Genomic DNA, 20,631 nt, shown 5'->3' with positions numbered 1-20,631 from the left:
CTGAGAGCCCCGGCGCTCCGTGAGGCCCCAGACTCGGCAGGGGCGCCCCGTGGGCTCCTCCCCGCTGCCTCCAGCCCCCTCGGAGCAGGCTGCAGGCGGCGTTCAGCGAGCTTCCAGCCCGCCTGGCTGCTCGCTGCCCCGGGCGGGCCGGCAGCGGCCTGGAAACCCGGCCCCGGGGCGGCGGCCGCGCCCGCTCCTTCCCCCCCGCCGTGGAAACTTTCCCCTGCGCGGCCGGGCGGAGCCGGGCCCGGCCCTCCCGGGCGGCCGGGACAAAAGGGGCTCCCTCCGGGACGGCAGCGGCCTCCCCTGGGCCGCTTTCGGGGGAGCCGCGATGGACTCCGGCGGAGAGACCGTTGAGCTCAACGGGCAGGCGGAGGGCGCGGAGCCGGCGGCAGAGCGGGTAGGGCCGGGGGCAGGGCGGGGGGCAGCGGGCAGCGGGCAGCCGGCAGCGGGCAGCCGGGGGGCTCGGTGCTGTCAGCGAGGCAGGGACGGCGCCCTTCGCCTTTCTGTAACCCCTCTGGGGTGGGGGTGCCGCTGCCAGCCTCGCGTTTTGTTTTGGTTCGGGTAGGCTTAGCAGGAGGCTGCACGGAGCCTTCTGAGCCCCGGTGACCGCTTCGTTCCTAAACTGTCAGGCGGCCTCCCCGCACAAAAGCCCTGCACAGAGATGGATTTCTTTCTGGGGAGGGTTTTTTCAAACAGGTGATGTGGGAGGGGATGGAGATCAGAGATGTCCACGCAGGAGATACGGGAAGGAACTGCCTTGGGGCTGGGGCTGCGAGGTGGTGTTTCCATATATCCAAACAAAATCCCCAGAAAAACAAGAAGAGAAGAGCACAGCTCTTTACAAATGTAGTCAAAACATGCCTAGAGATGTTCACTGGAAAGCATTTCATCCCATATTCTGTTTACACATAAAGGATGTTTTCCAAGTATGCCGCTTTTCCGAAAAGCCAAACTGGTAAAAGAGCATCTTTCATGTTGTTTTGGAAGAGTCTAAACTCTAAAAAGCAGCTCTTATTCCAGCCTGCGACCGCCACACAGAAGCAGTTACACTAAACCACCATCATCACTAGTGAAACTTTCTGGTTAGAGGCAGACAGCGGGGACCGTGCAGCAGCTCCGTCCTTCCCTCCCTTCCCCGCAACCCCCTGCAAACACGGCTGCCAGAACAGAAAAAAATATCTGGTTTTAATGAATCCTGGAAAGTACCTAAAGAGAATCAGTACTGGGACATGAATGTGAAACTGACCAGTGAAGAGATTTCCTTCAAGCCCCTGAATTCCTAGCAATTAATTTTTAAACAGTTGTGATTGCACCACAAGTACAAGTAATAGGGACTTCTTTTTTTTTTGGCTTGGTCTGCTCTAAGAATTTTTGTGACTTTCCTGTTTTGCTTCATCTCCGGTTGCAAGTGACCATCATTATATCTTTCCCATAAAAACTGAAAGGATCACGTAAAGAATAAGCAGTGAGACATTGTCATATTGCAATGACACTTTTTTCATTTTCTAAAAGACAATCAGAGGAGGATATACAAGGTGAAACAAATGGGGATGGAATTCTTGAAAAACAAGTTTTGAATAGCAGATCTGATCAAGTCTGCAATTCACACAAAGAAAAGAACGCCCCAACCCTGCAGCCAGCTGAGCCTGGGGAGGCCACAAAACCATGGGTCCTCAACCTGTGGTTTCTGGAGTCAAAAGAGCATAGGTGCCTGCTCTTAGGAACACTGCAGTGTATCTTTAGCAGGCCTGGAGTGCTCACTGCTCTTCCTAGCATCTGTCTTCTCTGCTAAATACATTCTCTTGTGCATCATTCTCTTGCTGAATGCCTTTTAGGCTGATACATGATGCAGCTATGGCTGTCTTACCTTCGAAACAATGTAGAAGCGTGTGAATTTTAGGAAAAAATAAGCTGAGCCCACTTATTCTGAATGAGTTGTCACACTCCTTCTAGATGTGTTTTATTTTAACTCAGTTATTAATTTGGATATTTTTTTTCTCACCAGCTGTCACACTTTTAGGAGCAAGAAACTCACGGCTTCTAGTACTGGCTCAGCCTGGCACATCTCGTGTAATGGGAATAATTACAGTTGGCAGAAGTGCTTGGCCTTTTGTGCAAAGGATCTGTTCATACAAATGCAGATAGTAACAGTTTTTTCATGTTCCTGTGTTTGCTTTCTTTATTCATGCTCCATATTGAAACAGTCTAGAGCTGCCATGCTGTGAAAACCAGTTTAGTGTTTCCATGATAGTGACAAATGCCAGCTGAAATAGTTAAAGAGCTATGAAAAAGGTGAACAAGAATTGGGTAGCAGAAGAGAACAGCTGTGGAGTATTTGGATTGTATTATCAAATTGTTGCTAAAAATGTATTCAAGATTATATGTTAATTCATAAGTAATTTTGGGACGTGGCAGTTTCTTGGCATTATAGTGCAAGTAACAAACTTGAGATTTGTAGTAACCTACTTCTACTGCATATAGAATGAAATGGCCTGTGCCAAAGCAGTGTGTATTACAAATTTAAACCCCCGTATCAGTGATAATTATTTGCATTTAGGTAACTAGGACAAACAGTGATTTAGCAGCACAAGACAGGCAGCGGTGTTGTAAGACCCAATCACTGGAATAAGCAGTAGTAATGCAAGACCAATTAGTACTGAAGACATCTATTTAAATAGCTGTACAGATGAGTTTAATTTATAACTTCATTTCATGAAATCATCAGGCATGCTGATTATTCAAGTCATTAAATGAGTAAAATATTCTGACTTGGTCCTGGAACATGCATAGCTTTAGGGAAACAGTGCTCTGCCCTGAGCTAACATGACTGTACTTTTCCCTTTTTCATACTAGGTGTTTAGCAATCAGGAATCATCACGGCTACCATTTTTTTTTTAAGTCATACTAGCATTTTCTGTTTTTCCATATACAGTGCGGTTCTTAAGTACAGGCTTTTCAAGATGCTAGACGATCAATGCTGTCTATGAACACAGGCTGAGGTGGGTTTGTGTTTTTCCATTACCTGCGACCGTACTGTGTCAAGATGTGCTTCCAGCAGTCTCACAAGCTAGGTAGTGTTATGCTAGGTTAGTACTTGAATGGACAGATCTCCCTCCCTCCCCCGGATGGAATTCCTACAGGAAGTGTAACTGATGATTCAGTGCCAGATTTAGGGATTTTTTATGAGTCAGTGCTCAGTTGAACAAGTGCTCTAAAGTTTTACTGGGGGAGAAGAATTCACATCTTTCCAAGTAGGGGCACAAAGTATCTAATCATCCGGTGTACAACTGGTATAGATTCAAATATTTTTATTGGAAAAACATTTCACTTCTTCGTAGAACACTTTCTCAATTTTTCTAGATAAAATTCTCTGAAACAGGGCAAGTCTGACTTCAGTAGCTACATATTGACCCATTACATTTCTACTACATGGGTGATGGAGATGTAGACAAATTCTACATCTGTCATTATTAACAAAAACTACATAAAGTTAGTAGTTCAATTCTACAACTTTATGGTTAACCGTAGAAAAAAATAAAAGTTCTGAAATTGTGTTCCTGTTTAGTTCTGCATAGTTTCTTTTATGCCTCATCCTTTTCATGACATTACTGGAATTTTGTGCTGAAAAAGGTCTGGAAAAGTTTGCTAAACAGTGTTTTCTTAAAGATGAATACTTAAAAAAAATAATAATAATTAAAAAAAATAATTTTTAAGCAAGAGGTTTTTAGTATCTTTAATCAGGTAGACTTGCAAAAAACAAAGAACAGTTCACTGAGGTCAGCATGACACAGACTTTTATTTGCACTTGTTGTTACTTAGCATGTTTCCATTATTTTAAAATCAGGATTGTCCCTAAATGCAAGGGTTTAAAGAAGCATGCTCAGTACTATTACAAACCCAGAGGTTATACCAATCAGTAACCAGACCAAAAGATCACCCCATCTCACTTTGAATCAAGGCTGTTTGACTATTAAGTGCCTAAAAACTGCCCTACAATTGCAGCAATCACTAACCTAAAATAGAAAGGAAACAGCATGCAGAGTTAGAGCTAGCCAAAGATTTTAAAGACTATGTCAGATTAGGTGTACTTGAAGGTGAGGAACCTTCTGACAGTGTAAGGCAGGTGTCATTAATCAGAAGCACAGGTCTTAGAAACCTTGTCCTGAATGCATAAACAATAATTAGGATTGTTTTCCTGATGATCCCATACAAAACTGTGGGTCTCCTGTGTCTAATAAAGGCATTCTAGTACAGAATGTTTTAAAATTAGAATACCATGAAAATATGTAGTGCAAACACCTGTATCTGTATATTAAAATAAGTATTTGTATGTTTTAGGAACCCAGATATGACTTGCCAGGCCTGGCATGCAAAGCAGTTGAGCTCTGGGTCCTGCAGTCCCAGCAGATACTAGGTAGCTGCAATGACTATGGCAAGGAAGTCAGGGTGTACTTCTGATTTATGCCTTGCAGTTTCTCCTTCTAGGTATAATTTTGGGAAGTTGAACATTGCTAACTGCAACATACCGTTATTCTAGGTGATTCAGTAAGAAAACAGTAACCAGTCCTGTGCTACTGCAGATACCTGGTAATTCCATTCACAAGAGCAGTCACACTGAATTCAGTGTTCATAACAGATCTGGCTCTTAACTTGGAGACTTCAGGGCCCTATTAGCTCAGGCAATACTTGTTTCAGATTATTATTTTTTTGAAACTTAAAGTAGTACATTTAGGAAAAAATATATATATTAGGAAAAAAAAAATAAGAAGCTCAGTGGAGTACCTAGGAACATCCCAGAAGAGGAATGAATCGTAAAAAATAAAAGTTTTAAAATACAAGTGCAAAATAGTCTTCATTTTCATTACTGCTTTTTTTCCTCTGTGAATTCCAGATGACTGGCATGTAAAAAACTCCACCTGTCTGCTCCTGGCAGACTAACTGGTACCATTTTGGGGAACTCAGAATTCAGATGAACAAGAAAACAAATTGCTCCTGGACTTTCCTTTTTTGTCAGACTTCCAACACCTTAATTTGACTACTTCAGCAGTCACTAGTGTTTGATAAATACCCTGTTCAGCAAACAGCCATATGAATTTTGTCACTAGTAATGATTTACTGCTGTAATAGAAGCAGAAATCCTTACTATAACAAGCTACTGTATTTAGCAAAGATGCTTCATTATTTGTTTTCAGATGTTTCCATTTTCAGCACTGTTCCCTTCCTGTTACATCATCAGGTGTGCCTTAGAAGTAATCCATCAAACTCGGCATCTAAGGACATCTACCTCAGTGCCCTTTTTATTTATTTTTAAATAAAAGTAATGAATAAATCCTTTCTGTGTTCTGTAGGGACTCAGTTATTCCGGGTGTTAAGATGAGTAGTAAAGCAAAGCAGAGGCAAAGCCTGGACCAGAGCAGTTGTCACGAGGACTACCTGTCCAGTACCACTCAATGCTGGCATGAAGGAAGAAAAGGTTTGATCTTTGAGAAGCAAAAACACGCCAACTTCTGATGCAGCATTCTTGCTTCACCCTTGCAAACTGCAGCGTGCCAGGCAAGCAGACGGAGCCTGCTGCCTTAGAGGTGCTGCGCTGCATGAGATCAAGCTCCTCCAAGATTGCCGTACTCCAGGGGGACAGGACCCGAAATCAGGCTGCTGCTGACAGGAGCAGGATACAGCAGCCCCAGCCACATACAGCTCAGGTGCTGGCAGCTGTGAACACATGCTGGTTTTCCCCAGCCTCCCTTGGCAACACCAGCTGCAGGGATCAGCTCGTCTGCAGCAGGCAGTCTGACTGCTGAGAGCCAGGCCAGGTGCTGGGAGTGCATCACGACTGAGGCAGGTTGCAGGGCTCCCCTTGCATGGCACACGTGCTGATCTCCTGCCAAGTGGCACCTGCAGGAAAGCTGCACTTTGCATGCACCACAGGAAGTCTCCAGAAGCGTCAGTCCCCCTGCCTGCATCCCCCCGGGTGACGATAGCACAGCTCGGAACCGCAGACTGCACGTGTGGCTGCACGCCTGGGATCTCCTTGAAACCATACAGCCACGTAACAAAGTCCCCATGCAATTTCTGTTGTACAGGACTGTCATTAACCTGGGGTTAAGACAACAGCTCTCCTTTCATTGCCTGTCTATATTTTGCTGTCCAACATGTAGTCTGTTGTTAAGAGCTGCTGGCAGAGTACTGACTGCATGTGTTTTAGTCCTTGGGGCAGTTGCCTTCAAGTTCTTCCAGAAGTCAATGCTAATTTGCATTTTGTTGGGTTTTATGGTTTTCCATCGCGAGACAGGAGGCTCCATTTCTTAAGAAACAGGAAATGATTATTTCTGGGGCTTCCATGATTGCACATCCTTTTTCCTGGCAGGAGGCTGAGAAAACCCTCTGTGCAGTAGAACTGAGGTCTCGGTCCTCCATGCACCCCATTCCGGCTGAGAACTGCTCTGCTGTCAGGAGCACTGGCTGAAAGCCTCCTAGCAGAGTAAAATGCCGGGTTTGGGAATCTAAGCCTAGTAAATAACTGTGTTGTGGTGCTAGGAATAAGAAGTTTTGCTTTAGCAGGGAAGCCTTCTCATTTTATCAGAGTTACAAGTGACTCAACTTTTGCTTCCACAGCAGTTCAAACGCTGTGGGCTACCGCACACAACCCGGCCATGCAGAAACCAAGGATTAGCAAACAGCAAGATCCTTGCTATGCAGCAGTGCATCTGCCTCAGAAGAGATCATGTTCTGTTGTTTACAGTCTTATGTCACAGCCAGAGATGCAACAAAGGAAGAGGCAGCCCAGACTGCTTACTCTTCTATATCACCAAACAAAGAGAGCCGAGTCAACCTTACCATCACATTTCTGCATTGAGTGAAAACGGTCATCAGGTCTCCACTGTAGGATTCCCTCGGGATTAAGACCAGAGCTACAGCTACCTGTGCAGTGCTTGCCTGTGTTACACACATACTGCACCCCAGTAAACTTGGATGTCTTAGAGTCAGTATTTTTGGCAGAAGTAAGTAGCTACCAGGCATAGGAAAAATCCTTCCTCTAACAGGAATGTACAACAGAGTAGATCATATTACTTCTGCAGTCTACCAAGAAGAGTTTTTTAAACTCGTGCCCAGAAATCAAATTCTACTGTTACATGCTATTCCCCACCCTTTTACATATTGTGTAGGCAAGAGTAAAGCGCTTTTTTTTTTTTTTTTTACTATATGAAATCTTAGCCTAGATTTTTCTCTTGCCTACTACCAGCATATTTCATGCTGCTTTGTGAGGAAAAAAGCACCCACAGCTGTTGTGGGTGCTTGTGGTGGATGCTGTACTGGAATTGTTTGTAAGTATCCAAATGTTAGAGCAGTTCAGTGGAGCTGGGGGTGGGAACTGGAGACTCCTTGGGGAGAGGAATGGTGACAAAGTGGGGACAGACCCCTGAGCCAGGCAAATTTCATTTTTAGGTTGTGGGATACAGACAAAACCAAATGCGTGTCTAGTTCTTCCTTCCTGAAGCTGGTATCCGTTTCAGAGCCATTCTCTTCCCTGAGCAGGGTCTGAGTAAACAAGCTGTCTGCACAAGGCTACGGTTACATGGTTTCACTCCCTTTGCAGAAAAATCCTGCTGCTGCCCCACGGTATTTTTCTCTCAGTAAAATATTTAGACTGAGGTGGGTTACAGTGTGTCTGGTGAAAATAGGTCAAGCAGGGCATTTGAATGCTCTGGAAAAACTGGGAATGTTTGCTCTATGCATCAGTGTGTGCTATTCCAAAGAATGCTTTTAGGTCTGGACAGTGGCAAACCTGGCTTTGAAGTTGGAAATTTGATGGTAATTAGAGCTGCTGAAGAGGGCCATTAGAGGGTGTTTTCTGCATTTCTCCTTAAAGAGAGACTTTCTTCACAGTATTTTCTGGCAAGTGTGAACATATTTCGGCAGTAACAAAATCTCTAAGAAGCAGCTTTGAAGAAGTCAGCTAGAATAAGCGTACTCTTATATTTGTATATTAGTTTTAAAAATAAAGTCTAGGAGCAAGATCAGTAAGAAGGACCTCCCTAACATGCTCAGAGACTTCAGAAGGGCATCACACCTCATTTTCCGTCATCGAAGAGTTATGCATACAGGTCTAGCATAGGTACTCAAAGCTGCATCTAACCTGTAGAGAAGTAGGACCCCTTGGAGACACGCTGTTGAATTCCAGGTTAGGTCACCTGAATCATCATCAGGAAGCGCTCATTTTATCCATCCCTCCAGGCGTAGCAGCTCTGGTTTTGCCCTGCAGTAGGTGTTTCTTTTCCTGTTTGTTTGCTGGAGAATTCAGAAAAAGTCTGCTGATGAGAAAATGGAAAGAAAAGCTGCCCTGTTAGTTGGGCAGTGCTTGGTAACCACCAGTCGTATGATATTTCAACAGAGAATCAGTTCTCTGTGTATGGACCTGGACATGGCGTGGCAGAATAAGAACCTGCAGGAAAAGAGGTCAACCAAAGCTCTTAGAGGGGCCAACTCCCACATAAACCCTCTAAAGAGGACTCGTGAGTAATTAAAGAATTATGTAAATGGGTGATGATGTCTGCAGAGAGTGAATTTAATAAATATTTGTAGTTTTGAGTATGCCTTTGGGAGTAAGTTATTTACAGCAGTTTGTTGGTTTTTTTTCCTCCCAACTTTTCTCAGCGCAAACTTTTCCGCTTTTCCAGACTTTCCTTTTCTCAGGGTAGAAACAAGGACTGTTTAGAAGCAAGCTGGAGAAAGTGTAGCTACCAAAGTCTAGCACAAGCTCAGTTTAGTGGGCTGTTATCAGGTGGAGGTCAGTGGTAACAGTGAAAGAAGCACCGACAGTCTGGGTCCTGTTGTTACTCTATCAGTATCACTACAGAAGTCAGTTGATGGGCTAAGCCATCTCTGGTGCCATATGCCAATTGAAGTAGATGTGAGTAACCTTTCTTCCTCTCCCAATTTTAGCACAGACCATCACAGCGGTTCCAGCGAAATAGACCTATGAATATCAACCACTACGCAAACAAGAAGAGTGCTGCAGAGAGCATGCTGGATGTTGCCCTGCTGATGGCCAATGCGTCCCAGCTGAAAGCTGTGATGGAGCAAGGACCTTCTTTCTCATTCTACATCCCGCTTATTGTTCTCATCAGCCTGTCACTCACCCTGCAAGTTATGGTGGGAGTACTTCTGATATTCCTTGGTATGTAGCAACAGCAAGAACCACAGAGGTATTTTTTTTTAATCGGATGCAACCTGTGTATATAGCTTCTCTATTGGTAAAAATAGACCATTGTATTTGAAAGTTTTTACCTCAGAATTGATTAAATTTTCCTTTAAAGCCATAAAAATATTGCAAAAAAAAAAAAAAAACAGTAGAGGCAGCTTTACATGGAATCTTCAGTTTTGATCAACTTCCTCATATTCATTTGTCAAGAGTATGAATATTTTTCTTTTCAGAAGGCCTGAAGAGGAAGGAATGTGATGAAATACCGTAAAACAAGCATTAGTAGGGCAGACATGATTATGCACTTTCCTAATTTCATCATACTGTTTCTGGCAAGACCTGTTACTTAATCTTATGACCAAAATACATTTATATTCACGTATATATTTATATTATGTACATATTCTTACATCACTTATATCATGAACATGAAACTTTGGAAAAAAGTGAAGGCAGAATTGTGCATCTTCATGTTGGTGTTGTATATTGTCTTTAGTTTGTGCATCTGCAATCAAATCAAAGGTTTGATTTAACACCAGTTTAAAAAAAACTTAGTTTTAAATTTAGGAAATTATTCAAAGCATCCTAAATCTCTAGGCAATGAATGATAGGAATATACTTATAGCTCATTTTTCAAACCAATGTTAAACTGAAATTAAAGCTAAAAACATAGGCTGGCTGGAGCAAAATTTCATCCTAAGAACATACCATAGCTTTAGTCAGAAATATGAAGTGACATACAATATCAAAATACACTGAGCAGCTTCCTGGGCCTACCAGTGCTACAAGGTGATAGCTACCGTTCACGGGTGGCTTTTGTGAAATTAAAGGTACCACCTTTGGCTTTCTTTTGCTCTGTGTTCCAGTTTTTAGCACAACTGAAAACAGCAGCATTCAAGAAGGAAGTTCTGAGGAAACGAGGATGCATCTGGCTTGTAATATCGATAAACAGCTGACATAGCTTTTTTTTTCTTTCTTACGAAAGAGATTGACTACAGCTGTGTCTGCATTTGGTGAAGTTGGCACAAGAGCAAAATCCAGGTCCTGACACAGAAGAGATTCCAGAAAAGAATTGGAAAAAGCAATTACTGGGGAAGGTGTTTCCTATTGGAGTAAAGCAGTGTTGAGGCTTTAACTCACCCAAAGTACTGCTCTGTCCTGCCATAATCACACATTCAGAAGAGGTAGTTTAAAGGGAAAAAAAAAAAAGTGTAAGCAATTTTCCAAAAATCAAATATTTTGAGAATTATTCAGCAAACTTGTCCTTGAAAGTCATTTGGTAGTCCTAACTTTTTGGAAGTAAAGAATGCTTGAAATAGTTTAGTTAGCATGAAACTGTAGTAATCTAATCACACTATAATACTTAGAGAATAATTTAAGAACGTTTCCACAAAGTGTCACTTGAAGTACTGTAGTAACAAAGATAGGATTACTGCAGTTCTACTTCAAAATTTAGAGTCCCAGCTAAACTGACAAGCAGTACATGTTTTCTCTAGTCTTTATGTGGTCAAAGTGACAGCTGTCAAAGTGTCAATTCTCCTTCCAGCATGATTTCTTCGTAACTCGCAAAACACGTTAGGCCATTATTGCCATTTGGTTTTGTTTTAAAACCACCCAGCTGTCTGAAATGCTTTTCTTACATACTGAAGGATTAATGTTCCATTTCATTTATTCTGCTTCATTCAGGTGAAAGTACTGGAGTCCTTCCTAGGACCGTTACAATGCTAGCCTCCACATGCCTTACAGACATGTGTCAACTCATTTTCAGGGTTAAGCACTGCTGAGCTTAAGTTATTTCATGTGAACACAGGTGTGCAGTAGCTTAAGCTGTTCAGGTAGTTCCCCCACACCGTTCCTCAGTGCTCTGACTGCCCTGTTATGTTTGATTGCACTGCTTCAGCAAACAGGACTTGAACAGGCACCCAGAATTCCCAGAAACCAAAACAGCATTAGACTTCCTAATTAGAACACCAACTGTACCTGGCTTTTAGTACTTCAGCATCACAAACATTGTTTGCCTCCCCTTTACTTAACTTACTCCAAGAGCCAGCAAGCCTTGGTTCTGTGATTAAATTCTGCAGTGTTGACAGGGGCTTTATGTTAAAAACAAAGTTTACCTCCTGCAGCAGAGCCAGAACCTACATGTCTACATATGTGCCTTTCAGAAGGAGCTCCAAGTTTTATTTATGTTACTGAAAACTTGTCAGGTATAAACTTTTCCCCCTCATTTCTTGTACACGCACTCACAAGTTCCAGTGAGCTATATGCACCTAAGAACTAAGCATCTTAAAAAAAATGCAAAAACCAATCTCAGACCATGCTCCAGAATTCATTGGCATTCATCCCACCAGCAGAGAAATTTAGCAGTGGGTCTGAGCTGCAACACTGTGAACTGCAGGAAAACAGCAGAGAAAAATCCTGGTTTTGCACATGATGACAGCCAAGCACCCCCTCCCCCTTCTTACTGCCCTATACAAGCACTTGTTTTAGTCTATCATCAAGTGTATTATCTGTGCAACGTAACTCACCTGTTGGTTTTCACAAAGCCTGGAATCAAAGTTTAAACTAGACAATATCTCCCTTGTGTGGTCCTCCCTAACTCCTGTTAGCAGTTTAATCAAAGAACTGCAAGAAACAGAAGAACATGTTTACACGGCAGATGCTGTCTGTGAAAAGAACTGCAGCTACACTGCGTTGAAACCTTCCTCTGTTTAACAGATAATACCTTTGTTTTCTGAAAACAGAATTGGTGCAAAAGCTGTACCTATCGGGGAAAAAGCTGTACAGCTAGGGGAGGGCACCATACCCAAAGATCCAGCACTCAGGGATAGGGCTGTGGCATTTTCACTGTATGAACTTTAATTTCATTCCATACTGTAAGGGCTTCAGGCTTCATGTATTCATGCCTGAAATTATTTTTAAATGCTTAAAGTCTGCAACAAAACTAGATTTTAAGAGATCAAGAACTCAGAAGGTTCCCAGTAATGCTGTGTACCCGTTACTTCCCTTTGTGCATCCACAGAGATTAGATGCTAATGACTGGAGGCTATTAGGCGCCTTGTGATTAAAGATCTTCTCCTCAGCACTTTTACTGACAGTGCAAAATTGTACTTCCCTTTTAAGTATGACTGGTACAAATAGCTCAGTGGAAGAAATTCTTGAACCACATGAATAATGAAGACTTATTCTGGATTTTGAAATATTCATATGCTTAAAACTTTTTTTCTCTTTCTCTTTGAAGTAAAATATGACCTGAACAACCCTGCAAAACATGATAAGCTGGATTTCCTCAACAACCTTACAACTGGACTAGTATTCATTATAGTAGTTGTGAATATTTTTATCACTGCCTTTGGAGTGCAGAAGCCAATGGTGGAGTCAGCGTCGAAGCAGTAACTGCAAGGTGAGTGTGGGCTCTGCAGTGTAAGACAGGGGGAAGTGGTGCAAAAGAACAGTGCCCACTGTTGTGTAACTTGAAAAACAGCTTATCTCTAAGTGAGCTTCTCTATACAGTTCTAGACTTTATCGATAAATAGGTTTACTTCAGACTGTTGCAAAAGCTGAAGCTACTAGGAACTTCCGATGCATTTGTAAACATGGAGTTCAGAAGTTGATGGCAGCACCTTACTTTGTCAGGGACCCCTTGCATGTGTCACAAAGAGGAAGTGTGAAGATCTTCCTTCTGGCTTAGCCAATCCTTCTCCTCATTGCTGATGAAGCCAAGAAGGGAAATCATGCTCTGCTTCCACTAAAAGTCTTGTTTTTGTATGAAAGGTCTGCAATATACTGTATCCAGTCTGTTATTACCACTGATTTTTTAAACCTTTAGCCAGGGAACTGCTAGAGCTCACAAGTCCAACAACAAAATATCACACCACACATCATTGGAGCCCTTTAGTTCCTATGCAGATAGTGTGGTTTTTTGTCCTCCCAAATCGCAGGGTTTTCACTTTATGGGACATTAAACCCACAAAGACATGTGCTAACGCTATTTGATACACTATCACTACTTGATACACGTGGTCATTTAGAACAAGTTTATTTCCACCTACATTTTAAAAATTACCTGATTGTACAGAAACATGAATATAGTAATTGTGAGAATCAAAATAAGTGTAATAACTATAATGAGCAATTTAAAAAGAAAAACCTAAATTGCAGGCTTGCAACCTAAGATGCACTATGGTCCAACAACACCTGCCTTGAAAATAGCACTGCTAAGTCTGTGTGGGCCAGCATTACTCTGGCTTTTTATCTTCCAGATCTCAAATCACCTTCATAAGACCTGCTAAAGGAGTTACTTGATTTTCCTGGCAAGCCACAGTGCCCTGGCTACCACACAGCCCATTCCTGTAACATCTGTTTGAGTGAATTTCCAGATAAAGTCCTCTCAGGAAACTGCCTGTTAGGAAGAACTAACTCAAGGCCTTACACTGAGAAACTTTCAAACCCCAGTCTGCTTATATTAGCACTGCTAGAAATGTAGGGTAAATTGATTTTTATACGAATTTACTCCACGGGAAAAAAAAATACAAGGCATTTAAACTCCTAGTCTGAAGAGCAATGACACAGAAGAAGTTAGCAAGAATGGAAACCAGAGAAAAATCTGTCAGGACTCTAAACAGAATGGATGGGGGTGGATTGCGGATTCCTTCTGCAGCCCATAAACTCTAAGCCCAGAGGGTTTTGTGATTTAATTATGAGCAGGACCATGGAATTCCTAGTAGGAATGAGAAGTCAGTTCCCATGCAACTCTGATGAGATCACCATGACAGCATGAAGCACAGTTCTGCCTAGAGGCTGGAAATAGCGCATACAGCTGGCCACATATTGCTGTGCACAGCCAGAGCATTTCTACACATACATAAACATGATCAGCATCTACTGCTGAAACTGATTTGATAAATTTGCCATGCTTCAATAATGGGGAAACGGATATTTTATGTAAACTTGGGTAGAGGCAAGACCAAAAGATGCTTAAAGCAAGTTTACATCTGTACAAAAACACCAGCTGTGTGATCCTGCCTTCATGCTTTTCATGCAGTTTCCTAATAAAATGACTAAATGTAGTGTCTAGAATCTGCATCTTTTTAATCCAGATTTGTTAAATTTGGAAGTTTGGTTGCTTTAGATTTTTCCATCTGCTGGCTTGCTTGTGCATATTGTCTCTGTTAAAAATACCTATCCATAATGATCTGAATGGAACTTGGAAAAAAAAGTCCTTTCTCACAGTGAGCTTCCATAATCTCAGATCCCTAGGAGAGATGAACCGTCATTTTCTGGCTTTACCTTTACCATGAACACTTTTAAAAAGAGAAAAGGATTCCCCCTTTAAAACAAACTTGCCATTTACCATAATTCCTGCATTACTAACATCCCAATACCTGTTTCTCATTTCAGAGATACGATGCATTCATTCTTGCATAGATGCCATTTGCACTTGAACCAGTTATAATTGGACACAAGAAAAAAAATATCTGAGGATGACGACCTACAGAGGCAGCTTTCTCAGGTTTCCAACAAGCAACACATCTGTGTACCTAGAGTTTTCCAATGTGTTAATATTTATATTATTTGGCATCTAAGGAAAGGATGATTTTGACCCAAGGACATTGCTCCTCTGAATATTATCATTTCAATTTGTAGAGTAATCGTTAATCAGAAAAGGGGCATAAACTCAAACAGGTAATATCAACTGGTGGAACTTCACTGGTTCCAGAGCTTCCCATTTTCCATGCCTTTTGCTTTGCAGCAAGTTGACATTTCCACAGTGATAAGAAGCTGCAGGCCTTCAGTTCTAGCATGGCCCCATTGTCCTTCATTTCACTCACTTTGCACCAGACCTATGGTTTTCCATAGCACAGTGCTTTTCCCTTGCAGTGTTCAAAGGTAGCTGTGTCTTGTTTTCTCCCACTCATCCCAGTTCCTTTATTTAACTACAGCAATGATAAGACAACTAGAAACAGCTGACTATCTTTTGGCCAGTTTTTGTTCTCACAGATAGTCACGTATTGTGTTTCTTCATCTCTGGACCACAGTTCAAGCTTCCTTCTCTGTATACAGATAAACAGATAACCTCGGTGCTCTGTTGTTGTTCTTTTTTTTTTTGTTATTAATCATGATACTCCATATTCTGTGCATTATACGTATTTCTGGAAAGTCTGATAAAACAGCTACCTTTTCTATGCCCAGCTGGAAAATTAGAGGACACAGGTGATCTCCACCTGGTAAAGTAGTACTGAGAGCCTGTCAGCAACTCTAGGAGTACACTGGAAGATGTTTAACCCTTACTTTTCCTCTTTGCAAGGTATGCATTGCTGCAGTTATGTCACTCTTATGAGTTTATGGCTAAAATCACTTTATATATACATATATATCTTTTAGGTTCTTACCTGCTGGCTCAGGGACTGATACTTTTTCTAAATACACTATTGCTAGTAATGGTGTATGTTACAAGAATTTCTACAACAAAAACATTTCAGTCTTTTTTAAAATTTCCAAAGTATTACGTCTGCAATCAGGAAAGTCCTAGTTTTCTAGAGCATGCTTACTTGTAGATGCAAATTTGTAGCAATGCTTTTTCTTACCATGAATTTTTAAATGCTCCCTTGCACATAATTATAGAAGTTTGACTTCCGTGTAAGCGTCTCATCTCATTTACGATTTTTATTGGTAGCATTTCTTTTTAGTTATATAATATGAGGACAATTGATGTACCATATCTTTATTTACATGTTCTATAGGAATTATTGACAGAAAACCAATCAGAAACTTGTCAATAAGTAAGAAAACAGATATTCCTTTTGATTTTTTGGTTGCTTTATTTCTAACTTAACGTGTATTTAATCAACATCTGGCAAACGATGGTTTTAATTGTGTGTGTGTATTGTACAAATTTAAACATAGCTCAGAACAAGTACTGAAAGAGGTACTCAGGACAATTTTTCTTATTTATTTTTACAAACCAGCAAACTGTTGCAGGACTGTTCATCTATCCTTGTGTCACAGCAGTTTCAGTGCTGTATTGTAGTGAACTGACTGGCCAAACAGTGGTGCAGAAAACCTTAAAAACATTTCCTTTTTCAACAGATGACTGTAGGCAGAGCCCTTCCAAGCATGAAATTTGTGTATGGTTCAACATTGGGCAGTAATTTCAATAGCATCCTTAAATGTGTTCCTGTTACTTTCCACCTTTTTACTCATTGGGGTGTTCGCCAGTCTGTGCACCTGATTCGGTCTGGATTGGCTCTTTGGAGGCATCAACCTCTCTAACTGTACAGGAAACTTTGTACTTCAGTTGGATGTCTGAAGTCATTGCTTTGTGTTGTAATACAACCCCTCTTGTGGTATAACATAGTCCCTCCAAAAGGATAATTTCTGACATGCTCTGCTTTAAATTTAGGTATGAATCAGATAATTTTCATTGCCAGATCTGTATCTTCCTGTGTTTTAGTGTTGTTCATGTGGATTTTTTTTTAATCAAGAGAAAAATGGGAAGAAATGTTTTAGTGGCACTTAGTTAATCCTGACTTTTTGACTTGTCCTTACTACCCTAAAGGCAGATACAAGCGGACAAAGGCTCTGCTGTTGCTTACCCGATATATACTTGGTGATGATTTGGCCCAGTTTTGAATGTGGCCTTCCACACCTGTGCTACTTGTTGCCACAGCCCTCTCTCATAAGCACTGAAGCACCTGAAAGCAGTCAGATGGGGCTGCAGCACAGATGTACCAGGAAGACTCGCCTCTCTACTGCCCACATAGCTCTGATTTTCAGTAACTCCAGATTTAAATTTTGTTTCACTCCATTTTTTTTCAGTGCTTTGTAGATCCTCTCTCAGCACCTTTCCCACTTTATTCCCCTCATTATTGGGCTGTAATATTTCAGGTCATTCAAGTAATGAAGCCATTACAACAGGTTTCCCCTGAAAGAAGTAGTAGCTGTTCTTATAGCATCTCACAGCCATCCAACAGAAACTAGCAAGGCTTGTATACCCCTTTCTCCCAGCTGCTTATACCACAGCAGAGAAAAAATGACTATGCATGTAGCACTGGAGTGTGAAGCATTCACCAGGTGATGGATGTGTTGACTACTGATTCCAATAGACTCTGCAAGACAAGCTTTGGGCCATACAGGAGGGAAAGAAAAATGCTCAAGCTTGAACACATTGCTGAGTGCCAAGGGCTGAACACACAGACCTGCATTAAGGTGGTAGAAGTCTGCTCCCTTGGCATCTGCTGGAGCCAGCCTTAGAACAACAAAAGCCTTGCATCCTCCTGAGCTGCTGGAAGTGTGACTGCAGCATCACAACAGGGATGTCTGCAACTTCAGAAGGCCTGGTCTCTTATTCTGGTTCTAAACATAGGAAAACCTGTTTGTAAAGCCATCCATCTGACTATGAGCCTGTGCTGGACATCAACAGTATTCTATTTACAACTGAATGTCTTTTTGTCTTTTTTTTTTTTTTTAATAAAAAACGTGCTGGTTTATTACTGTGTGTTTTGTTGTGATCAAGCAAGATTTTCAAAATGTCTTCAGACATGCAATCTGTGTTTTAAGTCTCTGCAGCCTTCAGAGGTCATGTATTTTTTATCAGACAAAAGCATCTGCAAGTTGATTTCGAGTATAAATAATTTAATCACATGATAATTATGCTTTTAAATCAGGTGCTTATTTAAAATCCTAGCAAGTATTTCCTAGGGATGGCAAACAAATACATCAGTTTAAACAGGTCTTGGATTTGCCGTGCTTCTCTGGAGTTCTTGGTTGTAGGCAAGCATTTCACTTAAAAAGAGGTCGTAAATAATGAAGCAAGATGGCTCTCTCAGGAAGCAGTTCATACCAGGTCATCCACTTACTTCTGTTTCATAAGCTGCTGGGCACAGTAAGAATTACACATGCTGCTCTAGTTGTTTTCATTAGTTCCTTCAGCATCAAGGCCTGACAATGCTGAAGTTTTCAATGTAGTGTTATTTACTAAGGGGGGTGACAATTATTTACTGGAAGTGACCTGTGTTTGTCTTCTGAAACAGGTTACCAGCTGAAGCTTATTCTGCAGATGAACGGTAGGTAAAATGGGCTGAACAATGAAGTATAATCCTGGTCACTGTTTTCCCTTCAACCATCATTCAGAATAAATTAGTAGGAGCGGCCAAACCCTTCTGAGTGTTTTTATCCTGTTTCTGCCGTGTCTTCCTGCAAGCCATACTGCCTCCTGCCAAACAGGAATGCAGAGCCCTCTGACAGTGGTGGTCATTGTTCTGCACTCACCATGGGACAGGGCACACTTAGTACACATTACAGTAAAAGCTTGGATGCTCTTTTGTTGTTAACAGCTCTAAAAAAAACAATCACAATCATTCAAATACTTACAATAGAGTTACCAGGAAGGAGTAGCAGAATCCCAAAGCTATGCAAGTTTTCCTTATTTGCTAGCTTACAAAAGGTGTTGCCACTGCAAATTTTATCTCGTTCTGCAAGTGCCACATGTGGAACCAATCTATGCAGTGTTTAACAGCATGTTTCCAAAAGAAAAGAAAAAAAATCCAGTGTGGAAGGCTCCTCCTAGAGTATAATTCAGTCAAACCGCAGGAGAGCAGGCTCCTCTGGAAGCGTACTTCCTCACTGCAGGCCAGTGGCAAGAAGAAAACTGAGGGTATGTTTTGATACGTACAGCTCGTCTCTGATAATCTGCACACATAAAAGCACCACTCCTTGAAAATAAGGCATGAGGACTCCCATCAGGTTAGAGGCAGAGTAGGGCATACCAGGAGCGCCGAGACTAAAAGGAGCTTTGTCTCCCCACCTTCCCCCCATTGTTGGTTGCACACAGGGAAAACCACTCTGCTGCTAAATGACACTGTTTTGCTTTTAAGTAAGCGATTTGCAGGTTACATAGGTAAACATACCATCAAAATGTGAATGGTGGAGTCTCCTGTCTTTGCAAAGCCACAAACCTTATGCTTCCATTATGAAGTTAGAAATCAATAATAAACCACGAGCTTTGGAACACTCCCAGCAGTGCTGCTGCACTGTCTACAGAGAAGTTGTCCAGCAGAGCAGACACAGCACTGTCTAGTTCTTCAGACACGAGTATTATCACTATTAAACCAGCATCCAGGAGAGGAAGAATAGCACAGATAGTGCATTTCCCACAGAACAACATCAGGAAACAACTGGTACCCCGGATATCACCAGATGGTAATTATTTGTGAGTTATTATTCTTTAGTAGAAATAGTTGTGACTTGCATCACTTGAATACACACAAATGTGTTGACCTTCCTTCACTGCTGCAGCTGTGCCTTGAAATACCCGGCCCCAAGGCACCCTCCCAGCGACGCAGTGCATGGACAGCAGCGGTGCTCACACGCGGCATTCTCCCCTCAGCCCCTGCCTGATGCTGAGCAGTGTCTGTCTCCAACAGCACTCCTCCAGGCCTGCACTCATGACATTTTGTGTGGATTTCAACGCATGCTCAGCATTTCCCACACAATTTCCAAAACTATAACCCTGCAACCACGAAGTGGTCTCAGCCAGGACTGTGTTTATTACAGCTTCAAACCCTCCAGACATTATCTGGCCTTCTCCTTGCTGCCGTGGAAGTCCACGCATTGCAAAGCACACAACAGCCGTGTGCCTGGGCACAGATATTGCCTCAAGGAGCTACCCCAGAGGACAGTGTGTGTATTCTGACAGACAGCTCATTCAGTGATGGGAAACAAGAATAAGTCCTCATTTATGAAATAACATCTCAGCACTTCATTTCAATGCCAGTTTTCACACACAACACTGCTAAGCACCGTGTCCAAAAGTCTCAACAAAAACTCCCATCTCAGGGCTACTAATGAGCTAAATAACCACTTTGAAGCCCACAAAAGGCAGAAAAGCTCCCTGTGTCCCAAAGCACCCTGACTGAGTGCCATGTCCCTGCAGGCACAGACGGGGTGGGAAGGCCCAGGGCCAGCAGCAAGGCAGGATGGCCCAGCCCAGCCAAGTGACACTCCCAGCATAGACAGTGCCACCCGCACCACTCTTACACACCGCTTTCCACACACACAGCTAGGTCCCGTGTGCCATGGAAGAACAATGACAAAGACAGGTGCCTGCCCAGCCTACATGGCATGGGATGCACAGGCTGTCAGGGGGTGCACGCTCTGTGCTGCTGGGCCAGGGACTGCGTGCACCATGGCTCGGCAGCCCATCCCAGGGCCTGGCGCCTCACCCGCTGGTTACCACACTGAGCTCAGAAGCACATCACCCCCCTGCAGGACTCACCTGTGGGTGTCTGGCACATCTTCTGTGTGCTCCCATTAGCAGCATCTGGTTGCAGCTTCACTTCTTGTGGGACATGCAAACTCAAACCAGAGCTTCATCCCCCACCACAAGGGGGAAAGCACAGTCAGATCTTTCTCCAGCAAGACTCCAG

General features: G+C 42.4%; 1 protein-coding gene across 1 annotated transcript; it reads left to right on the top strand.

Moving 5' to 3' along the window:
* Nucleotides 1-253: 253 nt before the first annotated feature.
* On the top strand, nt 254-17,694 carry NINJ1 (ninjurin 1). Its single transcript, XM_084292594.1, has 4 exons — nt 254-400; nt 8,947-9,181; nt 12,447-12,608; nt 14,606-17,694. Exons 1-3 carry the CDS (start codon nt 332-334, stop codon nt 12,599-12,601), a joined length of 459 nt encoding a protein of 152 aa, XP_084148720.1. The 5' UTR covers nt 254-331; the 3' UTR covers nt 12,602-12,608; nt 14,606-17,694.
* Nucleotides 17,695-20,631: the final 2,937 nt, after the last annotated feature.

The sequence above is a fragment of the Netta rufina genome (genome assembly GCF_964035555.1).
Source record: "Netta rufina genome assembly, chromosome: 10".
NCBI classification, from domain to species: Eukaryota; Metazoa; Chordata; class Aves; order Anseriformes; family Anatidae; genus Netta; species Netta rufina.
Note: the sequence above shows the minus strand (reverse complement) of the source record. Positions and strands in the feature narration are given on the sequence as shown.

Coding starts and splice junctions, on each gene's coding strand:
- NINJ1 (XM_084292594.1), top strand. CDS start 332: ATGGACTCCGGCGGAGAGACCGTTGAGCTCAACGGGCAGGCGGAGGGC. Junction 401..8,946: donor CGGAGCCGGCGGCAGAGCGG/GTAGGGCCGGGG, acceptor TCCCAATTTTAG/CACAGACCATCACAGCGGTT. Junction 9,182..12,446: donor AGTACTTCTGATATTCCTTG/GTATGTAGCAAC, acceptor TTCTCTTTGAAG/TAAAATATGACCTGAACAAC.